Source organism: Monodelphis domestica, chromosome 4 (genome assembly GCF_027887165.1).
Source record: "Monodelphis domestica isolate mMonDom1 chromosome 4, mMonDom1.pri, whole genome shotgun sequence".
NCBI lineage: Eukaryota > Metazoa > Chordata > Mammalia > Didelphimorphia > Didelphidae > Monodelphis > Monodelphis domestica.
The window spans coordinates 182,174,733-182,201,695 of record NC_077230.1 but is presented as its reverse complement, the minus strand read 5'-3'; the positions used below and the strand labels follow the sequence as shown (position 1 = coordinate 182,201,695).

Here is a 26,963-nt window from a genome sequence, read left to right as displayed (position 1 = left end):
AGGTCTTCCATACTTCAAGCCTAGTGCTCTTCACTGAGCCACAGCTGCCTCTAATTATAATCTAAGTTAATTACTTTAATTAATTACCACATCTAAAAAGATGAGATGAGAATAAGATTGACGATAATGCCTATTTCATACAGTTCATGAGAACATAGTTTTAGAGTTCATCTAGACCCATTTCCTTGACTTACAAAAGAAGGAAAGGAGGTAAGAACAATTAAACAACTTTCTCAGCATTGTACTAATTACCCAAATTAGGAGTTAAGCTCAGGGTTGTTGTAGAACTCAAACAATATAATTCACATCCCAGAATATCTGCCTCAGAGACCGTCTAGTCTACTTGTATTTAAGTAAGAGTTGTTTCTATAGCTTCTCTGGTTCGTGATCAGCAAGAAAGCTCAAGGAACAAGCAAATCCCTGTTTGGCCTGCCCACCCTCTTCGGGAGTCTATTCCATGCTCTAATGAATCAAAGATCTCCGTGGTAACCACTGGCAGGGCTTTTGCATTACAAACACAGAGATTCAGGCTGCTCTCAAGTTTAAAATAAAAGGGGAACAATTGGACATTTCTAAACCTAATGTTACTGCTAAAAGTTTTAAATGCTATAAAAATGTCAGCTAGTAAAAAAATTGCTTTTAATGCAGACCATAAGGGCACAGTTGCTACTTCTCTTCAGATACGTGAAAGAATTTCACATGGAGTGCCAATTAGAAGTTTGTTAGTCCAAAAATAAGAGTCCAGGAAGTTTCTGGGCTTGAATTACAATCAAATTTTTAAATGCATAAAAGCTGCTAGGAGAGAAAGGTAACCAATATCCTTCCTTCAGTACTTTTAATAAGGTTAAACATAGCTCTGCCCTTTGGGTTGAAAGGGATTATTGCTGCTTAAAACACATTTTCTTTATGTACTCAGGAAAACCATGAGAGTCTGTTCAGTAGAGCTCAAGGTGAATGGAAAAGGTGGAGACTCTTCTGGAAATAAAATTTTCCAAAGGACCTCGCTATACCTACAAAGGAGACACTCTGTTTTGAAATAGGCCTATTCGTTAAGACTGGCATGTAACTGGAATCTCTGAAAAAAGAAACCAAGGAATTTGCATGGCTAATTTGTTCGTCTTATTTCCACATGCTGGCCGCAGTTGGGAGCATCATCTCTTTTTGAAGTTACTAACAACCTCACTAAGATGGCAATCATGAGCCAAAACAACTGTGGTCTTTAGGTTTCCAAAAACACCCCCCCCCCCAACTACCACCACCAAAATCCAGATGTTTTGCATTATATAGACAAAGCACCTGCACAAATGATTGACTTTTTCCATCTACATATACCTGTCAATTAGACCTAATCCTATTGGATTTTCCTACAGGAGAGTCTCAGAGATGGAGCTGACTTCCTCACCTCAGTTGAGTAGCAGAGTCCTGTTCTATCAACTCTAATGTCTCTTCCCTGGTCACTTGCAATGTTTTGGATACAAAGAAAAAGCCCTGTATGGCGCCTTTCTTTTTAAGAGAGAGGTTCAGGCCCTGTCTGATAAAATAAACTTCAGATTCTATGCAAGAAAACACAAACTAACAATAAGAAATATACTGTGTCAATTAATAAACTGCCTTCCAGGAGGGAAGAGCAACAATGCTACAAACAGATAGGTGTGTATTTAAGAGAAAGACGCGAACAACTAGGTAGAATTTTTTTTAAGTTTCCTGTGGAACAGAGGTTCTTCACCATTTTGGGATCATGGACTCCTTTGGTAGTCGGGTGAAATGTCTGGATTCCTTCTCAGGATAATGTTTTTTAAATGAATAAAATACATTGGATTACAAAGGAAATCAGTTAATTATAACAAAATAGTTATACTTTTAAAAAATAAATAATTTAACACAACTGCAAAGCACTCATGAAAATATGCTATCTACTTTCAGAGAGAATTGGTGGACTCTGAGAGCATCTTGAAGCATATTTTTCCGGTTTCTTTTGCTTTGTTTTTTCAACTTGACTAATATGGAAACAAATGTTTTGCATGATTTCATATGTAAAATAAGCACCATGTTTCTTATCTTTTTAATGGGGAGGGGATAAAAGAAGAAAGAAAATTGGGAACTAAAAAGAAAAAGATGGTGGTGTAATGGCCCGGAACAATCTGCAGGGATCTAGGAGAAAAAAACACTATGCATAAGCAAAGGATAAACTATGGGAGTGGAAACACCGAGGAAAAGCAACTGCCTGACTACAGCGGTTGAGGGGACATGACAGAGGAGAGACTCTAAATGAACACTCTAATGCAAATATTGACAACATAGAAATGGATTCGAATCAAGAACACATGTGACACCCAGTGGAATCACGCGTCAGCTATGGGGGGTGGGGGGGAGGAAAAGAAAATGATCTATATCTTTAATGAATAATGCTTGGAAATGATCAAATAAAATATTATTTAAAAAAAAAGAAAAAATTAAACAAAAATCTAGTAAATTCAGGAAGATCCCTCTTCCTGATTTGAAATCTGGCCTCAGATACACTAGCTAAATGACCTGTGATAAGTCACTTAACCCTATTTGTCTCAGTTTCTTCATCTGTCAGGAGAAGGAAATGGCAAAACACTCCACTATCTTTGCCAAGAAATGGGGTCATTAAGAGTCAAACAAGACTGTAAACAACAACAGATAAGTTCACAGCCCTCAGCTTAAGAACTTCTGACACAGAAGAAGGGGTACTGGATTTAAGGTCAGGAGATTGGGATTAGAGTTCTGCAATATCCTAGCTGTGTGATCATGGGCAAGTCACAACCTTTCTGATCCTCAAAGGCTTCATCTATAAAAGGGTGCTAAATAACATTCAGATGTTAATTGTTAATAGTATTCATTGGCTAGAATTTGCAGTAAGCCTCAATTTACTCATCTGTAAAATGAAGAGGTTGAAATAGTTTATCCCTGGAGTCTTGCAATTCTAAATTCTTCTGTGCTTAACAGATTGATTCATATCAGTGTAAAAGCATGATGAACTTCATGGAAATTGACTGAACTAACTATACGGTTGGAATAAAGGCTAATTGGGATCAGGTGTATTAATAAATAAAGAATAAATCCATGCCCTGTCCAAGTTAATTCTACTTCACAGTCTACTCCCAGAAAGTTCTATATGCTGATGAAAATGATGTTCCTAATTCAGGGTTTAATGATCCATCTGAGACTACAGAATTTGTGGACTATTTTTCCAGAAGTGATAAATTGATTAACTTAGATAAATTCTCATAACCAAACCCCCTTTGGAATAAATGGCTGGCCAGCATCCAGGGTGTAGTCTTTGCCATGGAAAGGCAAAATTGAATGTATGTGGGGCCAAATCCTTTCCTTTAGTGCCATTAAAAAATACTTTAATATCTGACTTTACCAACCAAGACTTATTCCTAGGAAATAGCTTCTTTACCATGTTTGGACAGAATAGGGGAAGGGGTGCTGAATCATAGAATCCTTAAATACAATAGCACCTGTCAGTCAGTTATTCTCAACTAGGTTAGAGGGTTTCATAGTGGGGTGGCTGCTGTGCATGCTATAGCTTCTTGCAACCACAAGAGTTGGGTTATATGAGCATATCTAGAATATCAGTAAACCCTCAGACAGAGGTGTTAATTCTCCCTGAATACCCCATACATTCCAAAGTTAATATCCCTCCTTCACACACACACACACACACACACACACAAGCAATGCTATTGAAACTATGTGGTAAGAGGCAAAAAACTCAGATCTTTCCCGATGGCTCTAAGTATATTATAACATGCATGAGGCAAAACTAGGCACGTATGTGTGATCCCTCTCCGTTCTTCCTATGTAAAGCAAAAGGCCAGGCATACCCTATCCTAAGACTAATATGATCCTACAAAAATAATAAATTTACTTGATTTTGGAAGAATTGGGCTTCCATAGATAGATATAATGATTTAAAACAATCCAAAATCAAAATTCTGCTGACATTAATATATTCCACCTAACTACATCTATATAAAGATTGCTGACATCAAGAAATTAAACCATTACTTCTTACCTCTTCTTTATTCATTCCTTGATTTGAAAATGCAAAAAAAAAAATCAAATAATTAGCTCAGGTTGCAAACTTTTAGAAGCCTTGGACAACATCTGTCTTCTTGATGAAGAATCCAACAAAGAGGCACTTGTCAATATTTTTAAATTATTGTTCCTCCGATTGGAATTATTATTATTTTACTTTAATTATTTCTTTTATTAATATTAGCATTAATGTTAATATGTTCTTCTATTTTTTGAAATGAGATTTTATCCTTTTTATGGATTTGTTGAGGAGTAGATATGTTAAAGCTGGAAAAGACCTAATAGTGCAATTCAGTCAACTCCCACATTCTTCAGATGGAAGATTTAGGCTCAGACAAGTTAAATGATCTGTGCAAGGACATTTATATAGCATTTTACAAAGTACTCCCATTATCTCAGGAAGTGGAAAAGCCAGGATTTAGCTCCCTCCTCTCTCCAATTCAATTCCAAATCTAATGCTTGTTATGCCATATTGAGTGACCTCTCTCCCCTTTACCAGTTTAAAAAAAAAATCTTTGAGCCCTTTCACATATTCAAAAATAATTTCTTTCTTCTCTTAACTATGGTACTACTTGGTCTTCTTACTGCTTTTTCACATTATACTTGACCCTATAATTACTTATGTACATTATACATATGCAAATTAGATTTTATAGCATTTAAACTTCTTAAGTCAGGAACAATGTTTTCTTCTTCATATGCCTTTTGATGCCTATATACTCCTTGGGATATAACAGTAAATCAGTACATATTTATTTATTGAATGAATAAATTAATGCATATTTAAACTTTGTTATTATTATACACGCCAATGCAATATTTCTGTGGCCTCTTAGGGAATAATTATATATATATATACATGAATATATATGCATATATATACACATACAAACACACATACACACACATATATAAAATATGAAATACACTTACTTTTTGTCTTAATATCCGTTCTAAGATAGAAAAGCCATGAGGCAAGGCTACTGGAGATAAGTACTTGCCCACGGCCACACAGCTAGAATAATTTGAGGACAGATTTGAACCCAAGTTCTCCCAATTCCAGACCTGGCTCTCTATCCACTGTGCTACCTAGCTTCCCCTGGGAATAACTTTAATTTCTTTCCATAATTGTACCTCTATAAATCCAACTTAAACATAGTAAATTGGGTGAAAATACTTCTTGCCTGACTTCAACAAAATCAACATGAAAAGATTCCAATACTGCCAGTTTCCCTTAGAATTCTACAAAATAGGCCAGGAAGAAAAGGCCTAGATGTGGAAAGCATAAAGGAACCAAAATTTGATTTTGGCTCTGAGTTTCTACCTTTTATAAGAAATCATGTTAGATCATTCCAAGTCTATTGAAGCATGAACTCCTGATTAGGAAGATTTTCTTATTCCTTTGGGTCATTTCTGTGGTCTTTTCAAGGGCTGCTTCTCAGATTTCCAGGTGATACACCCATTTAATAAGGATTATTCCTTTTTTTTTTTTGGTAGGCACAAAAGCCTTTCCAAAGTTCTCTTTATTACACTTTTCATTCAGCTTGGAAAATATGATCTCTCCATTGGGTTTCTTAGATTTCTTAGGTCTGGAGTTTTTCTAGATCTGTGTGTAATGTGGAACTTTCTGATGAGAAAGTGCCCTTTACTAATGCAAGTCAGCACTTTCTCTGAAACTTATAGTCTTAGTGCCTAGAGCACTGAGAGATTTAAATGATATGCAGAGGGTGGCAAAACCAGTATATGTAAAGGGTAGGATATGAACCCAGGTCTTCCTGGAACCAAGGCTGGCTTTCTATATTATGCTGTTCTGCCTGGAAACAAGAAAGACAAGATAGATGATTTGATAAGGGTTTGTTTTTGTTGAGTCCTATCCAACTCTACCTGACCCCTTCCGGAGTTTTGGGCAAAGATACTTGAGGAGTTTGCCATTTCCTTCTCCAGCTTATTTTACAGAATAGGAAACAGGGTTAAATAACTTTCCTGGGTCACACAAAGTAGGTGTCTGAGATCAGATTTGAACACAGGTCTTCCTATCTTCAGGTCTAGTGCTCTATCCACTAATCCAATTTTCTTCAATTCCTTTTGTTGTGTTAATATCTCCCTGCTTGCCCTATCTTTATTACTTTCATGTGGCAACTCCACAAAGATTTTTGGAATACCCCGTGTTCTGTGTATTACTTAAATGTATAGGACTAAACCCCCTGAAGGGTAATTTTAATTGTCTTTATATCCTCAGAGTTGAACATAGGGCCTAGAGCTCTCAGTGCTTAATACTTGTTTATTGACTGAATTACTTTAGACCTCTCTTCATATCCAAATATTCTGTATATCACAATTCAAAGGTGATACTCTCTCTCCTCATTATAACATATTCAGTAATACAGATTTAGACAAGTCAAATCCCATTTCCAGTAACATAACAATAATAAATAGTAAAAGCCTGATTATAACACAGTTCACAATCTCTATGTTAAATTTTTTCCCTCCAACATCAATTTTAGAAAATAATTCTGCAGTATTTCAGACTTTGTCTTTGCAAGAACTCACTGCTTCCAATTAAGATAACATACTTTGTATCCTTTTCATTTTTTCTTTTCAGTTCACGTTTATTTTTGCATTAACTTTTGGATGTATTGTGATTTACAAAACTTTTAACTAGGTCTGTCTGAGACATTAAAGATCTAATTCTTCAAAAGAATGTCATAACTCTTTTATGATCTTACTGCCATGAGTTATAGTAATGTCTAATGTGGTCAGGGCCTAAATAATCACCTTCATAACCTCCTCCAGAAAATGGACAAGTCTTTTTTGGATATAATAGGCATGAACTAATTTGTTTGAAATTGAATTGAATACTCATTTATAGTATGAATTAAAATCACAGGAAGATTCCTTTCTTTGTGGTATAAAGTTAGCTCGGTATACTCTATTATTCACTCAACTTTCTCTCTTTTTTTTCCAGAAGGGAAATGGGTATTTAGGAGGTCCTAGGTTCAAATCAGACCCGAGACACTTTCTAACTATGTGATCAAGAGCAAGTTACTTAACCCTAATTATCTAGCCCTTGTGGTCCTCTATCTTGGAAATCTTGGAAAAATCTTGGGAAAAAAAGATAGAAGGTAAGGGTTCTAAAAAAAAGCAGATGGTTAAATTTTCAGTGAGCATTTACACATAGAAAATTAGCAAATACTACAAATCAGGTCTTAATTTTTTGTTTTGTGGATTTTCTAGATTTAAGAAAGTGATTGAAAAAATGTTTAAAATGAAGATTAAATTTAGAAGTATATCATGATTACATCCCGCCTCCCACTCCCCAGAGACAGTTCTTAAAACATTTACCAGCACACCACTGCCTGGAAGCTCATTTTGGTGCCAGGAACAGCTCTACTCTAAAGGCTTGGTCAGAACAGTTGGAAAAGCTTCTCTTTTTACTTTTAGTCAATAGGATGAGTGTTTAAAGTGATCTTAACTTCTCTGGCTCAGACTTCAGATGATATTCCAAGAATGAAATTATGCTTCTGTGGCTTTGGATAGAGAGTAATTTATCAGCATAATTTTCTCTTTTCAGTTTCACAAATAATGCCTATGAATTATACTAGGAAATGGGGTATGGAATGGTCACTGGTACTCACTCTTGTGATATCTCCCTTATTGTCACATGTCAGAGAAAGCCCCTAAAAAGATAGATAGTGCATTAATAGCATTCTCCACTACCTATCACTGCTGGAAGGGAGATTGCTACTGCTATAAGTACTAAAAAGCCCTCATATGGGCTTGACCCAAGGACTTTTCTTTTTCAAAGGAATGAACTAGATATATTTCTCTCCTTTTACAATGAAAAGTTGGATGTCCAAGAACGTCCAGTGTTAGCGGGGTGGGAGGGAGCCTTATGTACAAGTAAAGATGATTTGCCCCCCTCCCCCTAATTTTTTAAAAACCTTTCTACATAATGTCTGATCTAAGCACAGTTTTAGTCTCAGGCCACTAAACAATAACTTCAGAAAGGACCTTTTTGTTCCCAGTTAACTACAAAACAAATTTATCTTTCCTGGATCTGGGAGCTCTTTCATTACCCCTGTCACACCCCAGTTTGGAATGTTTAAGTAAGATTTATGTTATGGGCTATGACTTCCAAGCATATTATTTCTCAGTACTTTCTTCTCTCCATAACTTTATATGACTCCAGTCACTACTTTCTATATTTTTCTTTAAAACGCTTACCTTTCATCTTAGAATCAATACTTTGTATTGATTCCAAGTTAGAAGAGTGATAAGGGGTAGGCAATGGAGTTAAACAACTTGCCCACAACTAGGAAGTATCTGAGGTCAGATTTGAACTTCTTATATCTAGGCCCCCTCTCTCTTCTTACACATTTTATATAGCCAGCATCCTTACACCACTTGGACCATTTTTACTAGATCTGTCTGAGCCATTAAAGATCTAATCCTTCTAAAAAATTTAATTTCTAGGCTCTTGATATTCTGAGTTGTTTGATAGTAATATCATATTCCTATTCCTCAGCCCTATGTTTCTTATATCCAAACAGAAACAATTGCAGATGAGACACACAGCAGGACAACCTGACAACACCAGAAAGAGACTATTTTATCACCCAAAGGAAAAAGTTTTCTTGTATAATATTTCTCTGACTTCTAGGGGACCAGTAGCTAGAACAAACCTTATTCTTTCCCAAACAAATACTGAGCCAATCAAACAGAAATGTACTTGCCCAAAGCAATTACTTTGTTTTGAACTTGACCTCTCTGGGCTTCAGTTTCTTCTTCTATAAAATGAAGGGGTTAAATTAGATGACCTCTAAGATCCCTTCCAATTCTAAAACTATGATTTTATGATGCTGTTATCTCCCAGGAACTGCTGTGGGAACTGTCAGACAGTACTATAGGTCGGTCTGTATTCAATCATTGCCCAAAAGGAAATTATGAAAGGCAGCAGCAACTCAGTCCTCGACTACATACAACATAGACAAAGTAAGGATTAAACCTTCCAATTACACATCGAGTCAAGCCCGACAGACTTGGCAGTTACTCTCTCGGAAGCTTTAATGGAGTTCAAATGATTTTTTTTTTTTAAAGGAGCTGAGAACCAAACCAAATGAGCTGATTTATCGCGTTCCCGGATAACCTCATATATTGTTCTAACAATGTGTCACTGATGTGAAAGTTTTTTCAAGATCTGGACCCCAACCCACGACCTTACCAGACACCTCCCCCACCTCTTTTTGCCTATCTTTCCCAGTCAACATCTTTCTCCACACAGTGAAAGTTAAGGGCGCCAGAGGATGGTAAGTCAAAGGAAGTGGAGAAAATCAACCAAAGGCAGGGACGAGGCCAGGTCAAAGAGCAACCCTCAAGCACTTTGGGGCGCTCCTGGGAAAGGGGAGAGACGTCAACGCAGAAGCACCGCAAGTCTACCCCTCTCCCTACCCCCACCAGCTTCGATTCTTGGTCTCAAAAATACTATGTCTGAAGATCCCTCTTGCTTCAAACAGTTTAAGTTTAACGCAAGTCCACAACAATCTATCTCCCAGGCGGCTCTCCACCCCCTAACCCCCCCCTCCCCTCCCAACCCCCGCCACCCGTTCTGGTTCCCAGTCTCCAAACCGTTCTCTGTCCCAAGACAAATTCCTAAACAAGCTCGCCTCTCTCCTCTGGAGCTCCTCCCCAAACCCTCGAGTGCTGCTTCCCAAGTGTTTTCTCCTCTCCTTTCCCAAAGCAACAGCTAAGTTTTCTACGGGCCTGCAGTGGGTGTTGTGCAAACTTTTGCTCGCAGTATCCCTTCCTGCCAATATCTCTCTCCAGCACCTCTGCGCGCTCTCGCTCTGGCCATACCCTCCTGAAACCCAGTATCAAGCTTCCCAGAGCCGTCCCCACCTCGCCTAAGTTCCCGCACAATCTCTCCAGGACCGTGCCCTTCCTCATCCCCAACCCTGTGCCCCCCGTAACTTCCAGTACCGAGGCCCTGGATGAAGACGAAGCCGGTGACAGTCAGCACCGGATGCCAGTTAAACTCCTGGGAGCCCCCGTCCCAGCCGAGCCCTTCACGATAATGAACGACCCAGACCAGGGTGAAGAGCACAGCCAGGAAGCCGACGAGCAGCGCGGACACTAGCAGACCCAAGAAACCACAATATCCCTGCATGGCCTTCATCGCTCCATGCCCCGCACACCCGCCTGTGCCAGTCACGGGAGCCCGGGCACCGGGCAGGGCAGAGAAGAAGTCGTAGAGTGGAAGAAAAGGCCTCAGAGGCTGCTGGTCACTAGACTGGGTGGCGGGGCGGGGGCGGCTTCTTCTTCTTCTTCTAGGGGTTGTCCCCGCCCGGGGGAGGGGCCCAGCAGCAGCTCTTCTTCCTAGCCCTGGGATGTCCTGCCTCTTTTGGAGGAAAGATGGAAGGTGATATGGGCAGAGAAGAAAAGGAACTGGGCGCCTAATCCTTAGAAAATTTCCTCGAAGGGAAAGGAGAGCCGCGGACTCAAGGACCTTTCTGCTCTTCCGAGCTCCAGTTTCTTCAAAACCTATGCACTCCTATCCATAACATTAGAGACTGTCCTAATTTTAGTGTATTCCTCAGAGCAGAAGCTCTCCGGGTTTAGGCCTGAGGATTATTAAAATTTTAATTTTTTGGCTTAGGTTCTTTTATCCTTTTTTGGCTTGGGTCCTTTTATCCTCTCACTGAAAGTGGGACAATATGGGGATAGGTGGGGAAATAGGGAAGAAAAGAAGGCTGGGACAGCTGGATAGTGCTGTAGAAGTCAAGCTAGATTTGAATTCAGAGTTTGAATCCTCAGTTCATTTACTATCTGTTTGAACTTGGAGAAGTCATTTAACCTCTTTGGGCCTCAGTTTACTCTTTTGAAAAATGATAGGATTAGACTAGATGACCCTTAATACCCTTTCAAGCTCAAAGATCAAATTGCATGTACAGTGTTCTTTTGGTTGTATTTTATTAAAATTGTTTTAAATGGACCCCGAGCCTTTCAAATCTAGACCAGTCTAAATGGATAACTTGGGATCTAGTCCGAAGCATCAGCAACCAAAGCCCAGGAATTTAAGTGCCTTGTATGAGAGCCTGTCATGTCAGGGCTTTAGCTCAAAATCAGGCATGTGGATTCCAGGCACTTGTTTAGGGAGGTTGAGATCCATGTCTGGCTCCTGGAACTTAACAGTGGGTTAGGTGTAGCTCTAAGGCTTCTTTTGTAGGAAATAGAGAGATCCCTCCAAAAAGATCAATTTCTTCAAATTTTCTATTCCAATAATGAGTTATGGGGAGGTACAAATGTCCCTATCTACTAATATGGAAGTTTTAGCTATTACCATTATTTGTGTATCCAAAGTAAACCACAAGTGTCAGCATTTTGTCCATGACTTCCTAGTAAAATGTGCTTATCTTCTTTAGGAGAAGAAGAAATGGCACCCACTCTGAGTGGCATAAATGGAATATGCAGACTTTCCCTAATGGTCTCTTATTTTAGCACATTCCCATAGATGAGGCAGTTACATGGCACAGAGGATAGAATGCTGGGCCTAGACTCAGGAAGTCTTAAATTCAAATCTGGCCTCAGGCACTTACTAATTATATGATCCTGGGCAAGGTACTTTTCCCTGTTTGCCTCAGTTTTCTTATCTGTAAAAAGAGCTGGAGAAGGAATGGCAAACCACTCCAGTTCTTTGCCAAGAAAACCCTAAATGGAGTCAGGAACAGTCACACACAACTCAACAACAACACAGCTGACAATTGTAAGATTCTGAGCTAGAAAGAATTTTAAATAGGTGAAGTGACTTTCCTAATGACATAAACAGTAAGGGCAGAGCTAGAATTCAAACCTAGAACTTCTTTCCATTCTGCCTCCCAAATGAACTACACGTATTCTTTCCACATCATTTCCTTTCCCATTGCAGTTTCAATATATCTTGGGTCCACATAATAAAGTAAATGGGAATTTCTGTGGAGTCTTGTGGAAATGGAGATGTAGAAAGGACACCTGTACTTGTCACCTTGGGCATTTCTTCAGCAGGAAAACAAGCTCCTTAAGAGAAAGAATTGTTTTGATTGCTTATATTTATATGCCTATTGCTTAGCACAGTGCATAAGGAATAGTAAGTCTTTATTAAATGCTTTAAAATTTTTAATTTTATTTTTCACTTATTCATTTCATTTATTCATTCTAAGGAAAGGAATCATGGCAGGGGCAGACTGAAGTTGTTGGCTAGCACCTTGCTCAGAGAGAAAGGCAAGATACTATCAGTACAAGGTCTGTATCCCACTGAGATAAAAAAAAAGGGGTGGGTGGGTGGGGGAAGCACCTATTTGTAAATATATATACGTATATATAAAAACAGATTTTTTTTTGTGGTAGCAAAGAATTGGAAATTGAGGGGATGTCCATCAAGTGGGGAATCACTGAACAAGTTATGGTACATGATTTTGATGAAATACTACTGTGCTAATAAGAAATGACAAGCAAGATGATTTTGTAAAAACCTGGAAAGACTTATATGAACTTAAGCAAAGTGAAGTGAACAGAACCATAAGAACATTGAATATAGTAACAGCAATATTTTTGATGAACATCTGCAAATAACTTCATTATTCTCAGCAATACAATGATCCAAGAAATTCCAGACTCATGATGAAAAATGCCACCTGCTTCCAGAGAAAAAATCCAATAAGAGTCTGAATGCAGACCAAAACATACTATATTTCACTTTCTTCCTTTTTTTTTCTTGAGATCTCTTCCACAAAATGATTAATATGGAAAAAAATGTTTAACATGATTGTACATGTAAAATATATATCAGTTTAAATAGAATCTATATTATCTCAGGGAGGTGGGATGGAAGGGAAGGAGAGAGAAGGAGGGAATTTGAAACTCAAAAAAAATTTAAATGAATGTTTCTTTAGCTTAATTTTTTCTCACATGTTGAAACAATTTTTAACAATTTTCCTCTGACATTTTGCAATTCAAATTCTCTCTCCTTCTCTCTCATCTCTACTCTCCCCAAGGCAGTATAATCTAGTATAGGTTATTGAGTGCTATCATGCAATACATAGTTCCATATTCCTCTTGCTATGAAAGAAAACAGAAACCACACATACAGGAAAAAACCCATCAAGGAAAGTGAAAAACAGAATGTTTTGATCTGCAATAAGACTCTAGCAGTTCCTTCTTTAGCTGTGGATAACATTTTTTATCATGGGTCTCTTGGGGTTTTCTTGGAACCTTGCCCTGCTGATAATGGTTTAGTCCTATTGCTGTATACAGTGTTCTTTTGATTCTGCTCACTCACTTTGCATCAGTTCATGAAAGACTTTCCAAGTTTTTCTGAACTCATCTTGTTCTTCATTTCTTATGGTACAATAATATTCCATTACAACCATATGCTACAACTTGTTCATTCATTCCCCAGTTGATAGACATCATCTCAGTTTCCAGTTCTTTGTCACAAAAAGAGCCGCTATAAATAATTTCCCCCTATTTTTGATTTCTTTGCATTGTTAGCCCAGTGGTATTTGCTGGGTCAACTGGTATGTACAGTTTTATGGCCTTTTGGCTTTTTTCATATTACTCTCCAAAATGGTTGATTCAGTTCATAGTTCCATTAACAGTATATTAGTGCCCCAATTTATAACATTTATAATTTTCCTTTTTTGGTCATATAAGCCAATCTACTAGGTATGAAGTGGTTTCTCATAGTTGTTTTAATCAAAGTTGTGTTAATTTAATTAATAATTTTTCAAATCATTAGTGATTTGGAGGATTTTAAAAAATGACTATAGATAGTTTTAATTTCTTCATCTGAGAACTGCCTGTTCATATCCCTTGGCCACTTTTCAGTTGGGGAATGCTTTATATTCTTACATATTTGATTCATTTCTCTAAATATTTGAGAAATGAGGACTTTATCAGACACTTGCTATAAAAATTTTCCTCATTTTTTCAATCAAATCTTCAAATTTTGATTTCATTGATTATGTTTATATAAAACCTTTTTAATTTAATATAATCAAAATTATCCATTTCACTTTTCTCTTATTTGGTGACACATTCTTCTGTTATCCATAAGTGTGACAGGTAAACTCTTTGTTATTACCCTAATTTGTTTGTGATGTCCCTCTTTATTTCTAGATCAAGTATCCATTTTGACTTTATCTTGGTATATGATGTGAAATGTTGCCTAGTTTCTCTACCATACTGTTTTCTAGTTTTCCCAGAAGTTTTGGTCAAATAGTGAGTTCTTACCCCAAAAGTTTGGATCTTTGGGTTTATCAAACACTAGATTATTATGATCATTCATATGTGAGTTGATTACTTAACCTATTCCATTGGTTCACTACTCTATTTCTTAGCCAGAACCAGATTGTTTTGATGATTACTACTTTATACTACGGTATGAGATTTCATTGAGCTAGACCTCCTTTCTTCATATTTTTTCCATCAATTCCCTTGATATTCTTGACCTTTTGTTCTTTCTTCTGGATGAATTTTGTTATTTTTTCTAATTCTGTGAAATTATTTTTGGGTAGTCTGATTGGTATGGTATTGAAGAGGTAAATTAATTTAGGTAGAATTTTCATTTTTATAATATTGATTCAGCCAGTCATGAACATTTAATGTTTTTCCAATTGTTTAGGGTTGACTTTATATTGGTGTGAAAAGTGTTTTGTAACTGTTCAATGTAGTTGCTGGATTTGTTTTGATAGATAGAAACTCCAGGTGTTTTATATTATCTATAATAATTTTAAGTGGAATTTTTCTTTCTATCTCTTTTGCTTTTGGACTTTGTTGGTGGTAAATAAAAATACTGATGATTTATGTGGGTTTATTTTATACCCTGCAACTTTGCTAAAGTTGTTAATTGTTTCAATTAGTTTCATGGTTGATTCTCTGAGGTTCTCTATGTATACCATCATATCATTTGCAAAGAAAGATAACTTTGTTTACTCACTGCCTATTCTAATTCCTTCAACTTGTTTTCCTTATCTTATCCCTACAGCTAGCATTTCTAGCACAGCATTAAATAGTAGTGGTAATTATAGGCATCTTTGCTTCACCCCGATCTTATTAGGAAGGGTAGAAGCTTATCCCTCTTACTGATAATACTTGTTCATGGTTTTAGATAAACACCATTTATCTTTAGGGAAAGTTCCATCCATTACAGTATTTTCTAACATTTTAATAAAGATTTGGGGTAGTATTTTGTTGAATGTTTTATAATTTTTTTAATAAGAAATGGCTATTGTATTTTGTCAAAAACTTTTCCCTGCATCTATTGAGATTATATTGTGGTTTCTGTTGGTTTTGTTCTTGATATGGTTAATTATGCTGACAGTTTTCCGAATTTTGAATCCTTCCTGCATTACTGGTATAAAATCTACCTGGTCATTGTGTATGATTCTTGTGGTATCATACACTTGTGTGTAATCTCCTTGCTAGGATTTTATTTTAAAATTTTGCATCAATATGTATTAGACAGGTTGGTCTATAGTTTTCTTTCTCTGTTTTAGTTCTTCCTGGTTTAGGTATCAGTACTATATTTGTGTCATAAAAGGAATTTAGAAGAATTCCTTCTTCCTATTTTTCCCAAATATTTTATGTAGTATTGCAGTTATTTTTTTAATGTTTAATAGAATTCACTCATGAATCAATATATCTGGCCCTGGGGCTTTTTTAAAGGGAATTCTTTGATGATTTGTTCCATTTCTTTTTTCTGTGATGGGGTTGTTTAAATATTCTTTCCCCACTTTTGTAAATAATCATCTATTTCACTTAGATTGTCAGATTTATTGGCATATAGTTAGACAAAATAACTCCCCAAAATTGTTTTAATTTCTTCATTTGTTGTGATTTCACCTTTTTCATTTTTGATACTGGTCATTTGATTTCCATTTTTCTTTCTTTTTTAAAAAATCAAATTAACTAATGCTTTATCTATTTTACTGATTTTTTTCATGAAATCTTTTTCTTATTTATTAGTTCAATGGTTTTCTTACTTTCAATTTTATTAATCCCTCCTTTGATTTTCAGGATTCCCATTTTGGTGTTTAATTGAGTTTTTAAAATTTGAAGGTCTTTTTTACAGTTTTTTTAGTTGCTTGTCCAATTCATTGATCTGCTTTTTTTTTCTATTTGATTGATATAAACATTTAAGAGATATAAAATTTCTCAAATACAGCTTTGGCTGCATCCCCACAAATTTTGGCATGTTGTATCCTTGTTGTCATTCTCTTTAAGGAATTAATGATTGTTTCTATGATTTGTTCTTTGACCCAATCATTATTTAGGATAAGATTATTTAGATTCCAATTAATTTTTAGAGTTTCTTCTGCCCTTTATTGATTATAATTTTTATTGCATTATAGTCTGAAAAGGATAAAGTTAATATTTATGCTTTTCTACATTTAGCTTACATTTAGTAAGGTTTCTATGCTCTATTATATGGCCAATTTTTGTGAAGATGTCATGTTCTGCTAAGAGAAAGGTACATATATTTCTTCATATTCCCATTTAGTTTTTACCATAGGTCAATCACATCAAACTCTTCTAAAGTTCTGTTTACTTCTTTAACTTTCTTATTCATTTCTTAGTTGAGTTTATTAAGAATTTGGAGGCTATGCCTTTTGATGCATATATGTTTAATACTGATATTCTTTCATTGTCTATGGTGTCTTTCATCAAGATATCATTTATTTCCTTATCTCTTTTGATTAGATCACTTTTTATTTTTATTTTGTCTACTCATGATTACTATCCCTGTCTTTTTTACTTTATCTGAGACATAACAGAATGTGCTCTAGCTCCTTACTTTTACTCTGTGTATGTCTTTCTGATTTAAGTATTCTTCTTGAAGACAGCATATTATGGGATCATAGATTTTAATCTACCCTGATATTCTCTTCCATTTTATGGGTGAGATCATTCCATTCACATTCACAGTCATAATTACTAACTGTGTTTTTCACTCCATCTTATTTTCCCCTATTTATTCTTTTCTCTATCTCCTTTTCTCTTTTCAATCTTTCCTTGTTTACAAATGTTTTACTTCTGACCATAACGTCCCCAATTTACTATCCATTTTGTCTATAGTTTCTATAGCTAAATGTTTGTGGATGTTATTTTACTTTGAATTAATTCCAATGAGTACAAGATTCAAACATTGCCTGCTATTCCTCACATCTTGTCCTCCACTATATTGACCTTATGCACCTCTTCATGTGAGATAATTTATTCCCTTATATCTCTCCTTTTATCTTATCCCAGTATGTTCCTCTTTGTCATTCTTTCATTTTTTTAAAATAACATCCCATCCTATTCAGCTTACTCACACCATTCTTTCTATGTTTGGTCCTTCTCACTGCCCTAATAGTGATAAAGTTCTTTAGTCCTGTAAGTATCTTGAGTACTTAAATACCTTAAGTATCTCAAGTATCATAGATACTTAAGGATCTTAATTATCTCCTCATATGTATGATGTAAACACTTTAATCTTATTTGTTTTACTTTTCTGTTTATATTTTTATGCTTTTCTTGAATGTATAGTTTGCTCATTAAATTTTCTTTTCATCTCTGTTGCTTTGGGGGAATTTTTGTCAGAAATACCTAGAAGTCCTAAAAAAAATGTTAAAAGTTATTTTTACATGTAATTGGGGAAAAGTAATTTTTTTTAAAAGAGAAAGAAGGAGGAAAGAGAAAATTAAAAAGGAATCATAGGACCTCAGAGTTAAAAGGGATCTCAGTCTAAGTAGCCCATGGAAAGATCATTATTTTCAAGCTATAAGAGATCTTTTGGCCTAATCCTTTCATTTTACAAGTAAGGAAAGAGGTCTAGGGAGATTGAATGAGTTGCCCAAGATTGCACAATGGAAAGAACACTAGTTCTGTCTGGATTCAAATCCTGCTTCAGGCGTTTAGTACTTGACTTTCCTGGCTTTCAGTTTTCTCAAATCTAAAACAAAGGGGCTGGACTAGATGACTTCTGAGATCCCTTCCAACTCAGGAATTATGTATGATCCTATGAGCTCAAGACATATGGCTATAAAACAAGTACTTCTACTGTCCCATCTATCTTCTGGAATTAAAAAAAAACCTACCTATTTCACAGTTGCCTAAATCTGGGCTTGGAAGCTATAAAAGGACTTTGAGAGTAGGTCAAAGGTATTAAAGTAAGCCCTCTTTTTTGGTACAGATATCTTCCTTTCATTTTTGTCTCTGCCTCTTTCCATAATAATAATGATACCTTTTAGTTTTATAAAGTACATTGTACCCCAAACCTATGAAGTGGGCCACACAAGTATAATGCAAGAATTTGAATCACTATTTTACATGGGACAATTGAGACTCAAAGACATTAAGTTACTTGCTTATAGTTACACAGCTAGTAAAGTGCTTAATGTCAGTCAGGGCTGGAATGTTGTTCTTCTGGTACTTTTATTGTGCTTTTATTACTATACCATTTACCTCTTCTACATGGTATTAACCTGCATTAGAGAGGATTACCAAATCAGCAACAACAAATGTTCTTTAATGGAGGCAAGGGGATTGCAATCAAGGTAGACACAGGGTGCAAGAATTCTTCCTAGGCATCAGATTTAAATACATTTCACCAAAGAGAGATATCATGGAAGGCAGAGCCTGGCAAAGCTATTACATAAGTTATTTTGCATAATACTGAAAATCCATGAAGAAAGCTAATGAGGTTCAGCAATAGGGAGGGGTACTCAGAAGGGATAAGGTTGTATTTGTCTTTTTTTTTTTAAAAACCCTTACCTTCTGCCTAAGAACTGATATTAAATATTGTTCTAAGGCAGAAGAGGAGTAAGGGCTAGGCAATTGGGGTTAAGTGACTTGTACAGAACTAAGAAATGCCTGAGGCCAGATTTTAACCTAAGACCTCTTATCTTCATGCCTGGCTTTCTATCTATTGAGCATCCTAGACACCAGCTTGGGTTTACATTGTTTTACAAAATAGTCAGAGGCTGGAAAATGGTAATATCTGCTCAGAATAGCCAGCTCTAGGTACAACCAGAATGTTTTTTTGTTGCTTTTTTTTTTAAAACTGGTTTGCACCAGCTCAACAATTCTCAAGTAACTCTGGAATTGGAGCAAGGTCATATCATAGTCAGGTGCATTTAATAATAGCTAAGTGGTGTAGTGGGTAGAATGCAGGCCCAAAAGTCAGGAAGACTCATCTTCCTGAATTCAAATCTGGCAACTCCCAGGAATATTATAGCTAAATTCAAGAGCACCTGGGCTAAGTAGAAAATACTGCAATCAGACAGAAAGAAATAATTCAAATGTCATGAAGTCACAGGTAGACAAGAAAGAGAAAATAAGGTTAAACTTTAGAGTCCTACACGGAAAGATGATATTTATAACTCTTAAAATTTTTATCATTATCAGAGCAGTCAGAAAAGCAAAAGGGGAATAATACAAAGGTGGAATAAGAGAAGGGAGGGGGAAGAGTGAGGCTAGTGATTAAAAGCAAAACATTTGTAAAGAGGGAATGAGTAGAAGGAGAGAGAGAAAAACAGAATCAGAAAGGGAAAATAAGATGGAAGGGAATACACAATTTGCAATCAAAACTGTGAATGTGAATTCACAAAAAAAAAAAATTCACAAAAAATTGAATAGGAATAGAAAGGAATATACCTTCTTTTCAGCAATAGATGGCACCTATACAAAAACTGACCCTATATTATGGTATAAAAATGTCACAACCAAATACAGAAATAACAAATGCATCTTTTTTAGATCATAATGCATTAAAAAATAGAGTCAATAAGGTCCATGGAAAGACAAATTAAAAATTAATTGGAAACTAAATAATCTAATTCTAAAAAGGGGATGGGTCAAAGAACAAATTATAGAAACAATAATTTCATTAAAGAGAATGACAATGAGGAGACAACATGCCAAAATTTATGAAATAGAGCCAAAGTAATAGTGAGAGGAACATTTATAACTCTGAACACTTACATCAATGAAATAGAGAAAAAGCAGATCAATTAATTGGCATGAAACTAAAAAAAAAAACCCTAGAAAATGAACAAGCTAAAAATCTCCAATTAAAGACTTACTTAGAACTACTAATCATTGAATTAATAAATAAGACTAGAAGTTGATTTCATGAAAAAAAATAAAAAAGATAAGGTATTGGTTAATTTTATTTTAAAAAAGGAAAGAAGAAATCAAATTACCAGTATTCAAAAATGAAAAGGGTAAATTCACTACAAATGAAGAGGAAATTAAAACAATCATTAACAACTATTTTACCCAATTATATGCTAATAAATCTGATAATCTCAATAAAATGAACGAATATTTATAAAAATATAAATTGCCCAGATTAACAAAAGAGGAAATAGAATACTTAATCCTATCTCAGAAAAGGAAATTTAATAAGCCATCAATTAAGTCCCTATGGAAAAAATCCCCGAGGTCAAATGGATTCATAAGTAGATTTTATCAAACATTTAATTTAAAACATTTAATCCTAATACTATATAAACTGTTTGGTGATATAGGCAAAGAAAGAGTCCTATTTAATTCTTTATATGACACAAATATGGTACTAATCTGTCTGCCAGGAAGAGCAAAAACAGAAAGAAAAGTATAGGCCAATTTACTTAAAGAATATAGATGCAAAAACTTTAATTAAATACTAGCAAGGAGACTATAGCAATATATCACAATGATCATTCATTATGACCAAGTGGGATTTATACCAGGAATACAGGGCTGGTTTAATATTAGGAAAACTATCAGGAAAATTGACCATATCAGTAAGAAAACTATACCAAATCACATGATTATCTCAATAAATGCTGAAAAAGCCTTTGACAAAATACAGCATACATTTCTATTAAAACCATCAGTATACATAGGAACAAATGGGCTTTTCACTAATATTACTGGTATTATCTATTAGAAACCATTAGCAAATATCACTTGCAATGGGATAAGTTAGAAGCCTTCCCAATAAGATCAGAGGTGAATGAAGGATGCGCATATGGAATCACCACTGTTTTTTAATATTGTACTAGAAATTCTAGCTTTAGCAAGAAGAAAAAGAAATTGAAGGCATTAAAGTAGGCAATGAAGAAACTAAATTATCACTCTTTGCTAATGATATGATGGTATACTTAGAGAATCCTAGAGAATCAACTAAAAAACTAGTTGAAATAATTAATTCCAATTAAAGTAACTAGACAATATAAAGTACCTTGGAATATACTTGCCAAGACCAACACAGGAATGGCATGAACATAATTACAAAACATTTTTCATTCAAATAAAGTTAGCTCCAAAGAACTGGAAAAATATTAATCACTTATGAGTAGACTGACCTAATATAATACAAATGACAATTCTAACTAAATTACTTTACTTATACAGTGCCATATCAAACTGCCAAAAAATTATTTTATTGAACTAGAAAAAATAAGAACAAAATTCATCTGGAAGAACAAAAGATCAAGAATATTGAGGGAATTGTGGGCAACTGGGTAGCTCAGTGGAGCAAGAGCCAGGCCTAGAGAAGGTCCTAGGTTCAAATTTGACCTCAGACACTTTCTGTTGGTGTGATCCTGGGCAAGTTACTTAACCCTCTTTGCATAGCCCTTACCACTCTTCTGCCTTGGAACCAGTATTGGTTCCAAGATAGAAGGTATGGGTTTAAAAAAGTATCAAGGAAATTAATGGGGGGTGGGGGGGAGTAAAGGAGGGTAGTCCATTGTACTATTGTAAGAGGGGAAAAAAACCTGAAAGTTCCAGGAGGGAACCTGAAGCTTAGAGAACTCCAACTGGAGACTTCACTCCCAGCTGGGAGCCAGAGAGAAGAGGCAGGTCTCTCATGCTAGAAAGAAGCTTGGGTCATTCTGGAGATCAATTGTTTCCCTGTGAACCCCTGGTTACCTCTTACTCAGCTCTCAACCACAACATAGAGCAATCAGTGAATATTGTGGCCTGGGACATGAAGAAAGCTGTCCACTGAGATCCCCTTCTCAAAGATCTCATTCTCCATCTCTCTCCCTAACTTATTCCAGGACTCCAGTATTCAAGCTAATTAGCTTAGGAGTAGGGACCAACCAGAAGCTGGCTGGAAGAGGGATCAAGGTCAAGAGCCTTGAACCCCAAGACCTTGGGGGGCCAGTCTGCCAAAGGGGACAAGTCAATAGGGTTTCCTGCTCACCCACTTCCCTTGCCTGACATCCTTACCTCTCCTTCCCTGTGTGAACCCAAATAAATTGTCTACTACTTTAGAATTAGGTCTGGCTAGTTTCTGATATTAGGAAAGGGGACTGAAGATTTGGGGAGGACCATACCTCTCCCCAGAAAGGAGGGTTAGCCCAGGATCCCAGTGATCCAAACAACCAGACCCAAGGAGCAACTATTTTTCTTGGGCTGTGGAGTAATCCAAGATCTGGGGGGAAGTGGCAGTTGGTGTACCTGAAGGATCCAGAGGCAGAAGAGTCCATCCTGCCTCTGAAGAATAGCTGGGACCAAAAGGGGGGCTGTGTGTCATCTTACCAAAGCTTTTCCCTCTAGTTCTTATCCTCCATCTACCAGAACCATTCTCTGAGGAGAATCCCTCTCTCAGGGAGACAAGACTTGGTTACCTTCCCCCAAAAGAAAGAGAGGGGAAGGTCAATCTTTTCACCTTCTCCACCATCTCAACTCTTTCCCTCTCTCCCTCCATCTTCCCTGTGTGTTTCCTTTTTGGCCATACATTACACTATAGAGGGAGAGTCATCAAAACCATCTGATACTGGCTAAGAAATAGAATGGAGGATCAATGGAATAGATTGATCCATAACACACAGGGGTAAATGATTTTAGCAATCTAGTTTTTGATAAACCCAAAGATTCTAGCTTTGGGATATTGTTTTTGTCTTTTGTTTTGTTACTATATGGCAAAAAACAGATATAGAACAATATCTCACACTCTATACCAAGAGAAGGTCAAAATGATTTAGATATAAAAGATAATACCATAAGTAACGTAGTATTCATTTTGTATCTCATAATGTTCTCTCTCTCTTTTGTTTGGTCAAAAAATTTTTCCTTCTCCCTAGACCTGACATGTAAACTATTTTATGTTTTAAAAATAAAATGTGTTGATAATATACAATACTATCCATGTATTTTATGCATTTCTGAGTTTCTGAATTTTTTCTGTGTCATCTTTTGGCCTTTGTGTTTCATGTGTGGCTTCCATAATACTCCCCCCACAATTCCCATTTAATTTCTTTTACTGGCCTGCAATATATTGAAACTGAGATGGGGAAAGTTGCAATGTGGAAGGGATATCTGTATATACCTATATTACTCTAAAGTTAGGTTTCTTTGCAGAAAGAGATGGTTTCAGAGAAATCTAGGAAACTTAACTTTATTCAAAGGGCAACCACTACAGTAAGGAGGTTGAAGACAAAGAACAATTTAAGGAATTAGGAATATTTGACCTAGGAAGAGACAAATGGCAGGGGTGGGGAGGGGGTGGGGTGGGGGAATTATGGTAAAGGGATGCTCAGTACAAGAGGGATTAGATTTCTTCTTTAGGTCCAGAAGGCAGAACTAGAAAACTAAATGAAGTAAGGGAGTAGATTTCAATTTCATATAAGAAAACCTTTCATTTTCTTGGTTTACAAGTAGAATATCAACTGAGTGAGGAAAAGAGGTACAAAGGTAGTGTGGGAAAAAGAAAATCAAACCCCATATTTTATGGGAATAGCAACCATATTTTGTGGATGTTCTTTTTTTTTAAAACCCTTATCTTCCATCTTAAAATCAATACTATGTATTGGTTCCAAGGCAGAAGAGCAGTAAAGGCTAGGCAATGGGGGTTAAGTAACTTGCCCAGGGGCACAGAACTGGGAAGTGCTTGAGACCAAATTTGAACCCAGGACCTCCCATATATGAGCCTGGCTCTCAAACTACTGAACCACCCAGCTGCCCTCCCCCCCCCCCCATGCTCTTCTTTTTAAATTTTTAGTATTTTTTTAAAAACCCTTATTTTCTGTCTTAGAATCAATATTGTATACTGGTTCCAAGGCAGAAAAGTGGTAAGACTAGGCAATAAGAGTTCAGTGACTTGCCCAGGGTCACACATCTAGGAAGTATTTTAGGTCAAATTTGAACTCAGGACCTCCCATCTCTAGGCCTGGCTCTCAGTCTACTAGGCCATCTAAGCTATTCCCATGGATGCTCTTTTAATTGCTACATTCCTAATAAGGAGATGTTGAGTTTTCTTTAATCTATTCCTACCATCTTGTTCTGGTTGACCAGAGGTCAATTAATAAAGAGTAACCTCTAAAGTCCTTTCCAACTCTAAATTTATGATCCTATGAAATTGAGAAGGGACATCTAGGTGGCACAGTGGATAGAGGACCAGTTTTGAATTCAAATCTGGTCTCAGACATCTACTAGCTGTGTGACCCTGGGTAAGCCACTTAACCCTGTTTGCCCCATTTTTTTCATCTGTAAAATGAGTTGGAGAAGGAAATGGCAAACCAAATCAGTATCTTTGCCAAGAAAACCCTCAATAGGGACATGGGGTTGGATACCACTAAAAATAACTGAACAATACAAATGAAACTGATTCCTTTCTCTTTCTCCTACTCCATCCTCATCCTCACTTCAAACTTTTCTCCTTCAGCACTGGTAATAAACAGAATAGGTGCATAATATAATCTGACTTGTATGGGATAAATAGAATAACTTAAACAAACAGAAATAGGACTAGAGAGGGCTGTTTTCTCAGTTGCCCAGCTCTTATAAAGTGTTGTATGGGAAAACAAGTTAGAAGAGAGAGGAAGACAACTATGAGCAGTAGGCTTGGTAGTTCATCATTTTTTATAATGGAAATTTTAGACAAAGGGTTCCTCTGAGAAACTTAGGGCAAGCCAGCAGTGGCCACAGAAGAAATATCCAATTAAACTAGGCTTTATGACATATAAACAAAACTTTTAAAAAATGTACTTGGGGCAACCCCGTTCAGAAAGTATCATAATGCATAAGAAGTTATGCTATTTATAGCAATAGTCAAAAGTGTTTGTAGAATTTTATTTGGCTGTCTCCCATGTTGCAAGTTTGGCTTTATAGCCACAGGATTAAGGGGTGCAATTAAAATTCTTTGTCACTTGTGTATTTTTAAAGGCTTTCGTATTTAGTCATTGAGCATTTCTGAGTTCAGGCATCCTAGTTCACTGGGTCCAGGTACTACATATACTGTATGAAGGGAGCTTATCAAGCAGAATAAAACTGAATTTTATCTTGGAAATAGGAAAGAGAAGATTGCTTAATCTGTGAAAAGGAGTTGTACTAGGTAAAGAGAATTCTCTATGAAGAATAGCTTAAGTAGATCTCAATCTATCAGTAGAAGGTTGTACTTTTGTGGAATGTTATATTTTCTTCCCTGAAAATGAAAGAGAAAAGTGGGGGAGAAAAAGAGAAAGAAGGAGGAAGGGGAGAGAAAGACAGACACACAGATTGAGACAGACACACAGTGAGAGGGATTGCACAAATGTTCAAGTAGAGCTAAGATATAGCATGAATCCAGAATTTGTTTTACATAGTCTATCTTCATTTTCCTATCTTAGGTGCTGTTGAATTGCCTTGTAGTGTAGGCCTTGGAGTCTTGGCCTTGGAAAAATTCTACATTGTAAATGTTAGAAACCTAAAGTAAGAATTCTTCATTAGCCAGCTCCCATCACTAGACATATATTGGATGATTGAAATCCAGAAACCATCCTGACACATCAGGAAAATTTTTTAACAATTCTCTGGGTATACCATATGTCTCTTGATAATCTGACAGACATACTCTTTATCTTCTTAATCTTATGCTATTGTTAAACACCGAGTTGCATCACTGCTTCAAGAAACGTTTTGCTTTTGGACTGATCTCTTCCTGTTGCTTAATTTTTGTCATATGTCTATGAGTAATGAACAAAATGCCATCTTCCTTATTCTTTCTGAAATCCCTAAATAACCAAGTGCTATAATGAAATGGCAAGTTTGTTTTGAGCACTTCCCACCCCTACCACTTCCCTTTTAGCTTAATTTTTCCTTTATTTCTATTTATTACCAGTATGCAGCTTCCTGCATATTCATAACCACCACTCAAGTTAGCTCTCCACAGGCAGTGATCTATGCTTGAAACTCATCCCTTTCTCTATTACATCAAAATTTATCAGTCCTGAGTTCCAATCCTTCTCAGCAATCAATTAATTACCTTTGGAGAGCTCAGGACCATTAGGTGTTATCAACTGAAAATGGCTTAATGAGCCACCACTTCAGAGGTATTTATATTTAGGAAAATAATAAAAACAACAACTGACATGCGATACCCAGTGGAATTGCGCATCGGTTATGGGAGAGGTGTGGGGGGGGGGGAAGGAAAAGAAAATGATCTCTGTTTCCAATGAATAATGTTTGGAAATGACCAAATAAAATAATGTTTAAAAAAAAACAACTGACTTTCTACTTCTTGACAGAGAAATGATAGACAAAATATGCAAAATGAGATCTATATTCTCAGACATGGCCAATATCTGACTAGCTTTGCTGAAATATATATATAAAGCATATATATACATATATATACACACATACATACACATATACATGCATACATATATATTTGTTAAAAGGTAGGACTTCTGTTTATAGGAGTAAGTGAGAGTGTGAGAGAGACAGAGACAGAGACAGAGACAGAGACAGAGACAGAGTGATAGACAGAGGGAGAGACAGAGAGAGAAAGAGAGAGAGAATGAGAGAGAGAAAAGTTGCACAACAACTCAAAGGAATGATTTTCTAACATTGGACTTTCTGGTACTATGGTAGTTGGAGAGTTTTCAAGGGAGGAGCTTTCTATT

General features: G+C 36.2%; 1 protein-coding gene across 1 annotated transcript in view; it reads right to left on the bottom strand.

The window, feature by feature from the left end:
- The window catches only part of LOC100024932 (plasma membrane ascorbate-dependent reductase CYBRD1), a 40,015-nt gene extending 29,409 nt beyond the window's left edge, over positions 1-10,606 (bottom strand). The window contains exon 1 of the mRNA XM_001375990.4: positions 10,045-10,606. Coding sequence (XP_001376027.1) covers positions 10,045-10,240 — 196 coding nt within the window. The 5' untranslated portion in view covers positions 10,241-10,606. The remainder of the gene's footprint in view (positions 1-10,044) is intronic.
- Positions 10,607-26,963: the final 16,357 nt, after the last annotated feature.